General features: G+C 35.4%; 1 protein-coding gene across 2 annotated transcripts in view; it reads left to right on the plus strand.

Moving 5' to 3' along the window:
- The window catches only part of NDC80 (NDC80 kinetochore complex component), a 60,321-nt gene that overhangs the window by 28,652 nt on the left and 20,521 nt on the right, over positions 1-11,148 (plus strand). For both annotated transcript variants that reach the window (XM_029234384.1, XM_029234389.1), the window contains 5 exons: positions 1,048-1,141; positions 2,612-2,718; positions 3,475-3,619; positions 5,992-6,197; positions 9,089-9,241. In XM_029234384.1, coding sequence (XP_029090217.1) covers positions 1,048-1,141; positions 2,612-2,718; positions 3,475-3,619; positions 5,992-6,197; positions 9,089-9,241 — 705 coding nt within the window. The remainder of the gene's footprint in view (positions 1-1,047; positions 1,142-2,611; positions 2,719-3,474; positions 3,620-5,991; positions 6,198-9,088; positions 9,242-11,148) is intronic.

The raw sequence follows: 11,148 nt of genomic DNA on the forward strand, positions 1-11,148 counted from the left end.
TAGAGAAGCACTTGGGAAATTATAAAGTGCTATTTTTAATTTTAAAGTAAAAATTAATTTTAAATTTAATTAAAAAGAGTTACCGAAGTATCCAACTTCATCAGATTCTGAGCCTCAGCTTTGTAGATCTAGAAATTCAATTTTTTTTTAACCTGCAAAATCACAATTGACCAAACTTAAGGAAACATTCACTCGTACCAAATTCACATCTGAAAAAGAATAAAAATGTATTAATTTACCACCAGTGACACATCTTTCCAGTTACAGAAATACTCATACCCCCTATTCAGGGCACCCCTTCAGTATCAACCAAGTAGTAAGAAGATTGTTTAGTAAGCAGAGAATCAGCACAAAGGGAATTGGTTTATCTTGAGGGATGTGTACTTCATCTGGCTGTGGAAAATTCTGATCAGCCATCCTTGCCTCCTAACAAAGTACACATCTTCAGTAAGCAAAACACCTCAGAATTGCAAAATAGAGTATTATTTTCTCTTGGATAAATATTAAGAGTACTAATAGTCTAGTGTTTAGATCTCTACTAACCATGCCATGTTTTAGCATGAAGTTACAATGTAAATTATAGCCTTTATTAATTATGTTCTGGTTTTCACAACTAGATTTGTCAGTTTAATTAGACTTAAATGATCAGCAATTCATTTAAATTTTTAATTAGTTAGATTATCCCTAAAGATGCTCAAGTTTACAGTTTATGTTGAATTATATTTATTAATAAGCTTCCTTGTCTAACCCTCTCAAAATTCTGAAGATATGGGGTTTTTTTAACCATTTACTAAGTATCACCTTTATCCAAATTGAAGTATTCTTTTCATCCTTATTATTCACTATAGAAGTAGCAGACTGAGTAAATCTGTGCAGCATAATTAATGATATTCCCTAGGTTTGTATCTCATTTACAGGAGTTCATGTAACCACTTAGTGTTCCTGACTTTTATTTTTTTAATTCAAATTTAAATTTCTACTTAGAAAAGTGAAATAAACTAAATAGAGAATCATCGCTTTGTTTTTAAATCTGCTTAACCCAATCAGTTGTTTTTGGACTACACCATAAAATGCTATGAGAGTTTCATGACTGGTGCCGACAGCTTTGAAGAGATGAATGCAGAGTTGCAGTCCAAGCTGAGTAAGTGTTCTCATTCCTAGAGTGCTTGCTTTGGGTCATTTAACTCCACTCAAGGAGTTGTAGCCCATCTTACTATGCCTAATGTAAATGCGTTTAGATGCCTCCTGATTTTTATCATAACCGTTTCTTTGGTGGAGAGGAGTAAAGGTTAAGCAGAAAGAATACTGGTGTTGGAGTCAGACCTGAGGCATGACCCCTTACTGGCTGTGTGACGTTAACAAACTACTTAACCTTTCTAACAAAGTTTTGCAGGATTAGATGGCCATGTTTATAAAATGTCAAATGTGCTACCCGGAGCACAATATAATCAGCAAATGTTATTCCTCTTGGGGGATGATATCCCTGTGATATCCTTGCTTTATTATTTTAGAAATTAAAGTACTGGTTAGTCAAAAGATCTATGGTCTCTTTCAAAATTTATGTCACATAGTTAATGGGCTATGATATTTCCAAAGAAAGAAATTATTTTTCCACTTAGCTAATCTAGTGACATTCGGTATTTACTGGCTAACTTTAAAATATTCCAGAGTATTATTTTACATTGTTGTTCCTTTTTTGTAATAGTCTTGTATATAAAATGCCACAGTGGTAGGTAAAATAGATAAGTTTAAGACGTGTAAAGCGATCCTCCAAAGACTATGGAATCAATCAAAATAGGAGATCACCCTGCCACTATTAGCACAAAAAGTGAAAGCATTCTCTTTTGTTTCCGTGGGATATACTTTCCTGAAGAATAAGCGGAACAGGGACTTCCCTGGTGGCGCAGTGGTTAAGACTCTGCACTCCAATGCAGGGGGCCCGGGTTTGATCCCTGGTCAGGGAACTAGATCCCACATGCATGCTGCAACTAAGAGTTCACATGCCACAACTAAGGAGCCCACGAGCCACAACTAAGACCCAACGCAACCAAATAAGTAAATAAATATTTTATAAAAAAAAAAAAGAAGCGGGACAATTTCAGCTTGTCCATATGAGAAGGGGAGCAAAGAAAATGATGTTGTCTTTTTTTTTAAGAGGAAAATTCATAGTGATCTAACACTGAAAGCATCTTTGCTTTGATATTGTGTTATAATTAATTAAGCATATGAATTATATTCATTTATTCAAACAATATTTATCATGTACATACTGTATACCAGCCACCATGTAGGCACCGAGGATACAGTAATGAATAAGAGGTAAAAATCTCTGCCCTTGTGAGCTTACCTTCTATTAGAGACAATAATCAAATGAACAACTGTAAGTCAAATGGTGATAAGTGCTCCGGAGGAAAATGAAGTAGGATAGGGAGGTAGAGAGTGTGGTGGACCAAAGGGAAGGGTTGCACTTTTACAGACGGTAGGATGTCCTTCAGTGGGATGTTTTGAGTAGAGACTAGAGGAAGTGAGGGAGAGAGCAATGATAAAAACCTGGGGGAGAATTTTTTAGGCAGATTTGAGACCTTATGAAGTTTCTGGGTTTTTTCTCCAGAGGATTTATTTAATGTAGATGCTTCCAAGCTGGAATCATTAGCAGCAAAAAACAGAGCATTGAATGAACAGATTGCAAGATTGGAACAAGAAAGAGAAAAAGAACCGGTTAGTAAACATGCTTATCTTCAACAGGCTTATACACTTACTTATACTCTTGGGTCTCCTTGGACAACACCAGCTGTTTCTTTATCTATTTTTTAAAATAATACATTAAAAAAATAAGCTTCTTAAAAGTTAATTTTTTTTACATAGGACAGAACTCCTAATGAAAACATGTTTGGTATCCCTAGAGCTTTGTTTTCCCTTGTGATCTGTCAGTCTTGGACTAATAGTGTTCAGAATATGATGAAAGAGTCTTACCTATTTACATAAGACCAAAAAGATCTTTAGAACAAGGTCCGCATGTTATATACCTCTAGGGAGCACTAATTACAAGACGCCCTGAGTTTTGTAGTTAGTGGAAAGGGAATGGTAATAAATGGGTTTATATAATATATTGTATCCAGAAGTCTTTCTAAAAGCTAAATGATAATATCCAGATATCTAATTTTATTTTGTGTTTTATATTGCGGAAGCCCCTAGGCTGTTCTGTAAAATAACAGATTTTAAATGTTTGTTCTTTTTCATTCTGGCCCTGGACTTTTTCTGTCCCAAACTGACTTCTGAAAAGTACGTACATCTTCTTAATTGGGTAATAACAGTAAGCTACCGTTTTAGTTTTTTTGACTCCCTCTAAAAGTGAAAAGGAAACTAATTTACCTTTCTCTAAGATGAATTTAAATAATACTGCTTTAACTTTCAAGTAAAGTATGGCATCATTATTGACGAGAATAACTAATCGCACTTTCTCTTCTTTTAAAGAATCGCCTAGAGTCATTGAGAAAACTGAAAGCTTCCTTACAAGCAGATGTTCAAAAATATCAGGCATACATGAGCAATTTGGAGTCTCATTCAGCCATTCTTGACCAGAAATTGAATGGCCTCGATGAAGAAATTTCTAGAGTAGGTAAGCACAACTAATGCTGAAAGAGGTCATTCAGACTGGGATGGGGACCTGTGTGGGACTTATCACATGTAGAGACAGCTTTGTCATCTGTATCTTTTTTGCCTCTAATGGTAATGTATCAGGCAACCAAGTTTTTAGTGACTTATGTATTAGTTTTCTGAGGCTGCTGTAATGAATTACCACAAACTTGGTGGCTTAAAACAATGGAAATTTATTCACTCACAGAAGGCTAGAGGTCGGAAATCCGGCAGGGCCACACTTCCTCCCAGGACTATGTGGGAGAATCCATTCCTTGCTTCTTCCAGCTTCTGGTATCTGATGACATTCCTGAGATCGTGGCCCTGTCACTCCAGTCTCTGCCTCCATCCTCACATTACCTTCTGTGTGTGTGGGTGTCTCTCTTCTGCCTATGTTAATTTCTCTCTGCCTTTATCTTTTAAGGACATTTATGATGGCATTTAGGGCCCACCTCGATAATCCAGGGTAATCTCCTCATCTCAAAATACTTAATCATATCTGTGAAGACCCCTTTACTAAATATGGTAATGTTTACAAATTCCAGGGATTAGGACTTCCTATCTTTGGGTGGTCATTATTCAACCTACTACACCTTCTAACATGTTTTCAGACACCTGGCTTTTTAAAGCCAAGAGGAACCTTATCTAAGAACACAAGCTGCCTGAATATAAATATATCTTCTATTCCACCTTGTAATTAATAAGCCAGATTTTTAAATCTCTGCTGGCCTCAGTCTGCTATATTTGCCTTATCCTCTATCACCACCTCCTAAGCTACTCAGCAGCCTAAGTTGATTGAAAATAAGATGGAAAGATGCTAGTACTATAAAAGCCCAACTGAAAAAAGCTTGTTTATATCTGGTGTGCTCCTAACCTTGTTTTCATAAACACATATGGATCTTAATCATAAAACCCTGAAAATACTGTGACACATGAATTGATTGTTGCTTCTATGGTGCCAAAAGGAGATCGAGCCATTGGCTGGCAGTTTACAAAATAAATAAATAACTATATGAACCTACTATACTATTTTCCCAGACCTCAACCTGCTTCAGTTTTATTCTTTTAGGGTTTTACAGGCTGTATCTGTGTCATGTAGGAATTATGTAGATAGTCCTTAGGATATTTGATTTAGTTCTTGGTCTATGGAATATTGATCATCTGTCAAAAATCAAGGACAGTAATTATCTGGAGCATTTGCTAAATTGTTTTATTTTTTTCCAAATAAGTCTGATTACATATATTAGCTTTGCTGTAAACCAACTCTTTAAATAGTTTAAACTTGACCACTAATGTTTGTTCTCCATGACGACAAGGAGTCATTAATTTTTTATTATAGCAATGTTTGTAATGCAATTAAATCAGTACTTTATAACATTAATAATTTATCTTCCTTATTGGTATTTAATCTAGAGAATTTTTATCCTTCCCACTTTTCTTGTGAGACTTTTTTTCCAGTAATGGCAAACTGGGTAGGAGAGAGAGAAATACTTCAGCAATCATTTGCTATTGCACAGTGATTTAGTTTGAGACAATAATTTGATAACTGTTAACCTAAAACATTTTATTCTGAATTTTTTTAACTTTCTTGATTATTTAAAGTCATTCATGGCCAAGAATGTGAATGAGACATATGTAACTCTATAGATATTGTATATTGTGGATTTTTTGTGCCGATTCCTGTAATAAATGAAGTTTTACTTAAACCAACCATTAATTCATTTTGAGCTCAGGTGTGGAGCTTCCCAACTACAGTACTACAATACGACTGAGTTATAACAAAGCTGAGATTTTGATCCTCTCAGCCCTCAGGATGATTTCTGTGACCCCTTTGGTCAGGAGCATCCTCATCCATGTATCCCAGTCTGCTTAAAAATACTGTCATATTTTTTATAAGCTATGAGTCATAAAATGTTGGCATCACTGTTCGATAGAACACCAAATATTATAAATTTGATAACTTTTCTTCCCCTTTCATGATCATTTGCTGTTTGTATCTTCTCTTGGTACAATATCATCGTTCATGATTACAAATTTTAGTAAAGCAAGAACCTAACCATTATGGTTGCTTAATATCTTATGAAGCCACTGAAAATATCAGTGAAATAAGAATAAACTGATGTATGTTTATATAAATATTTTTTGTTTGTGAGAAACTTGCAGCTTTTCTGACTTTTTGCAGAGAATCATGTAGGAGTATTAAAAGCATTTTAACTGAACAATAGCAGACTATCTGTTAAGTCTAACAATTCTTAATCATAATCATTATGTGTGGGATCAACTCTATTAAATAATGGCATCACTTTATTTGTAGGAATTGAAGGAACTTAACAAATTTTTTCTTTTTCAATGCAGAACTAGAATGTGAAACAATGAAACAGGAGAATTCTCGACTACAGAATATTGTTGATAACCAGAAGTACTCAGTTGCAGACATTGAGAGAATAAATCATGAAAGAAATGAATTGCAGCAGACCATTAATAAATTAACCAAGGACCTGGAGGCTGAACAACAGCAGTTGTGGAATGAGGAACTGAAATATGCCCGAGGCAAAGAGGCGGTATGTCATACCATTCCCAGAGTGGCACTTCATTCAAACTTACGTTTGTAAAAGTCTATCCCAGTTAAGAACAACTGAGTGGGTAGAATAAATTGGCTAAAGAGGTAAAATTTTTCGGCATTGACATTTTACTAAAAAGATGCTCATCCCTTTATGTCAATTCAATAACAGCCCAATTTCTCTGTCATTTTTAAGGTAGCCTGTATTTTCCAATAGTGAAACAAGAAGTGAGCAAAAAAGTCTCTAAGGCCATGAAAATAATTTTCATAAATCCCAAGCCTTTTATTCCAGAAGTGGATATGAGTCACTTCTTCATTTACCTCCTCACTACTTAAACATTTATTTAACATCTGCTGTGTGCCACTTACCATGCTGGGCATAGAGGGGAGATAAAAAGACATAGAAGCTTAAGAAACTTCCATTCTAGTTGATATTTTTCTACCATGAGATCAGACCTCCAATAGAGGTTTGCACAGAGGGAGCATATAGTACACCTAACCAAGATTTTGGTGCGCATGGTGTGGGGAGATGGATGGAGGTAGATTTTAGAAAGGCTTCCTTGAAGATGTACACCTGAACTGAATTGGGAAGTATAAGGGAGAGTTAGCATGGCAAGGCTAGGGGAGCCAGCAAACAAAGAAGTCTATGGGAAAGCTCAGGGAGAAAATAGCATGGTACACTCTGATACCCTAAGGTTTTCGTATGGCTGGAGCTTAGTAGCAAGGGACAGGAACATGTGCAGAAGATGAGATTCAAGGATAAGCAGAGACCAAGTGGTGAAGATCCTTTTCACGTTTAGAAGTTTGAACTTTATCCTGAAAGCTCCAGGAAGCCTTTAAAATTTTTAAACAGATAAGATCATATTTCAGAAAGATCTCATTTTTGGTAATGTGAAAAATGGGTAGAAGGGAGCAAACCAGTCAGATAAGGATCTGTGGCAGTAAGGTAGTAGAAATAACAAGCTGAATTGTAGGTAATGCTATTGGAGATTCATATGTGCTCCCTCATACTCCTGACCTGGTAATCTCTGTCCCCGTGTATTAAGGAGAAAAATATACATTTATAAGAAATAGGCTGTGGTGGTGATCCCAAAAGTCTTTGAACCTAGAATTTGGTAAACCTGTGTTAGCCCTGGATTTACCACCGCATGTTTCTGTGACCTCAGCGTGTCTTCTGACTTCTCATAGCCTCAGTTTCCTTATTTATAAAATAAAGTGTGGTTAGACTAGGTCAGGAACCTGAAATGTCACTTCAACAATTATTAATATATTTTCTCTCTCAAGCACTGTGTGGGAAAGGGGAAGTTACGAGTCTCTGGACTTAGGCAAACTCTGTTTAACTAGCGAAATCTAGCTGTATGAATGCTATGTTTGATTTGGAGGATCAGGCTGAAAGGAGAAAGTTATCTGGGAAGTGGGTAAGCAGTGGCCTATGAAGGGCAAGAGTAGGGCCATGGACAGTGAGAAGAAAGCCTTAGGGTACTGAGTAGGAGAGATATTAAAGAATGGTAGCAGAATGCAAAAGGCAAACAAACATTCCACCCATTACCTTTTTTTCTAGACTGATTTTTATTCCACATGCCACCTCTGACTGGTAGTGTCCTTCTGGAGCTCTTTGTTGAGATAGACATTGAGGCTGCATCTAGACTCATCAGGGAAGAGTGTGATGAGTTTTCACTGTCTGAATTAGCTGTGGGAAGGAGAAATGTGCCACATGTTTGCTCTCCCTGCAGTTAGGTGTGATAAAGTGCATGGGCTTGAGAAAGCTGTTTTATTACAGAAATAAAATCCTGCTGAAAAACAGAAGAAACTACCCCTGTGATCATTTACTGTAAGGACAAATAGACCTACATACTTTAGTTGTCCCTAGAGAGCTACTATAGTAGTTGAAATGATTTCCTGATTTATTAATAAGGAATCTTAAATTTAACATATAAGTAGTATTGCTTTTGAGAGCTGATAAATTTTTGGAAATAGCAAATTATTTAATCAGATTCCGATAAGTACTTTTGCCATTTCATTCTTTCAAAGTATTCAATTTTATGGGTGGATAACAGCAATGAGAAACTAAGTATGAACTAAATGGAGGAAGCAGTATGAAAATAAATTGCCTAGACTCTGCAAATTCATTTATTTAATCAAAAACTAGGTACTGTATGCCAAGTACTGTTTTAGGTGTTGGGGATGCAACTGCTTTCATGGAGCATACTTTCAAGTAATGGAGATGAACAAATAAGTAATATATGTCAGGTAGTAATAAGTGCTATGAAGAAGAGTTAAGCAAGAGGGTAGAGAAATTGGGGGTGTTATATTAGAGGGAAAGCCTTTCTGATGATGTAATTTGAACAGAGCCCTGAACAAAGGGAAGGAGACCAGGAAATGTGGAACATATGAGTAAAATATTTTTATCAAAACAGTTGAAATAATATTTTGAAACTTAAGTGACTACATTTCTCTAATTTTGGATAAATGAAATATTTTGTACATTGACAAAACTAAGTTTGTTTTTGTTTCATAATTTCTCTGGTACTTTAAAAAGTAAATTTTAGTTAATACCTAAACATGGACTTTTATTCCAAACTCTTTGTCAGATAAATGGAGGAACAGTAGTATATTACTTACTAATTAATTATGGTGTTAAAACTATCCTACAATTTAATGTGAAAAAAATCTTTCATTCTTTATATTTTAAAACTGCCATTCTTACTACTAAAAATACTAAATTATAAACTACTAAAAAAATAAATTATAAACTACTATAAAAATACTAAATTATAAACTACTAAAAAACACATAATTTTGTGTAAAACTGGCAAAAAATGCCAATTGTAAACCATATGGAATGGGGCTCTGGGTTTTTTTAATGTTTGTTTTTGTGTTCTCTTCTTACAGATTGAAACACAATTAGCAGAGTATCATAAGTTGGCTAGAAAATTAAAACTTATCCCTAAGGGTGCTGAAAATTCCAAAGGTTATGACTTTGAAATTAGGTTTAATCCTGAAGCTGGTGCCAACTGCCTTGTCAAATACAGAGCTCAAGTTTATGTACGTAATCGTGAGTACTTCACAAGGTTTTTAAATGATATGGTTGATGTCTGGCTCATAATATTTGTAGTAAGAGTTTAAACTTTAGCATGTCCATAACTCAGGACTGAACATAGAAATACAGCACTGAAACTTTTTATCTTCTTTCCTCTTGGTAGTACACATCTGCTCTCTATTGTACCTTACTCTCCAGATTATAAAGCCTTGTCTTCCTCTCTACATACTTCACCTATTCAACTATCCAATAAAAGATATGATTACATATAAAATAGACGCCAGGATTATAAAGACAAAAATGACCTGATACTTGCTCTCAAGTTGCTACTAGTCCCCTCAGCGAGAAAGACATAAAAATAAATACTATATACGTGCTTTATTAGAAGCCTTTACAAGGTATGGTAACAAGATCAGTTCTCAGAATTGAGAGAAAAGTCCCCACAGAGATGGTGAACCTGGAATGAAATCTTCAAAGATGAGATGTTTATGAGGGTGGTCTGTGGAAAAGTTTCAGGCACAAGGACACACATGAAGGCATGAGCTATAATAGAGCACTAAGTAGCACCAGGAGTCAGTAATGAGAAAACTGCACATAATTTTCAAATATAGTCAAAGGTGTAATTTGGAGAAGAAAAGTGTTAATTTCAACTTCTCAATTATTCACAGATTTTAGTATTTTAGTGGCCCCCCCCAAAAATGTCAGTTTTCAAAATAGTTTTTAATAGAAGCATGTCAATCAAAGTCTAAAGCCGTGCATTTTTTTTCCCCTTAGAATCACTCATTTATCCCATTAATTATTTATTGAGTACATACTACGTTCCATACCTGCTAGATGCTGGAGATAAAATACCCGGAAAGAGGAATTTCCTGGCGGTCTAGTGGTTAGGACTTGGCGCTTTTACTGCTGGGCCCAGGTTCAGTCCCTGTTCAGGGAACTAAGATCCCACAAACTGTGCAGTGTGGCCAAAAAAAAAAAAAAATACCTAGAAAGATACAGTTCCTACTTTCCCAGATTACAATTTGTTGGTGGACAGACTTTGATTAAATAAAGCTAAACTCATTTTTAATAGAAAAAAATGCATCCAGTAAACATTTAATCTTTTACTGTATTGTTTCTCAAGCAATAGTTAGGTAGATAGATAGGCAGGCAGGCAGATAGAGTTTACTCACCTCTATTTTGAGTAGTTTTTCATGCTAGTTCAAAAAAACAATTTCCTGAATTAAATTGCTGTAAAAAAGATTACCTGGTTCAGAAAGAATGCATATGCTCAGAAAAGATGGAAATTTTTTTTTGGCTCCCTGGAAATAGTTTTACATAATAGGACAATAAAAATAGAAATAGCATCAAGAAGATGCAGCCCCAACTGTTATAAGTAGTATTTGGAGAAAAGTTCTTAAAGAGATTAAAGAGGCAATTGCATCTTTCAAAAAAGAACAGCCAAAATTAAAACTCAGCAGTGACTTCAAAAGACCTACTGAAAACATAGTAATGCACAGGGTTTTCTTTTGGAGTGATGAAATTGTTCTAGAATGAGAGTGCATTGTGAATGTACTAAATGCCACTGAGTTGTGCACTTTAAAAGAGTTTATGTTAAATTAATATTTTAACTTAATTATTTCAGTTTAACCATTTTAAAGTGTGAGTTTCATCTCAATAAAAGAAAAAGGGGAAGGAATGAAGTACTGTGTTCAAACAAAATCAGTAGAATAGAGGATAAATATAAGAAATGCAAGCAGATAAGAGCTTGTTGGTGTACATGTGGAGATGCAGGGAGAGTGGCATGCCCAGAGAGCATAGAAGCGCTGCACCTCTTCCCACATACCTTGCCCTATGCATCTCTTCCATCTGGCTGTCCCTGAGTTATATCTGGACACCCACCTTCCATTATTCACGGATCAACCCACCCCAG

The sequence above is a fragment of the Monodon monoceros genome, unplaced genomic scaffold (genome assembly GCF_005190385.1).
Source record: "Monodon monoceros isolate NGI ecotype Baffin Bay Population unplaced genomic scaffold, NGI_Narwhal_1 Super_Scaffold_1, whole genome shotgun sequence".
Taxonomy (NCBI): domain Eukaryota; kingdom Metazoa; phylum Chordata; class Mammalia; order Artiodactyla; family Monodontidae; genus Monodon; species Monodon monoceros.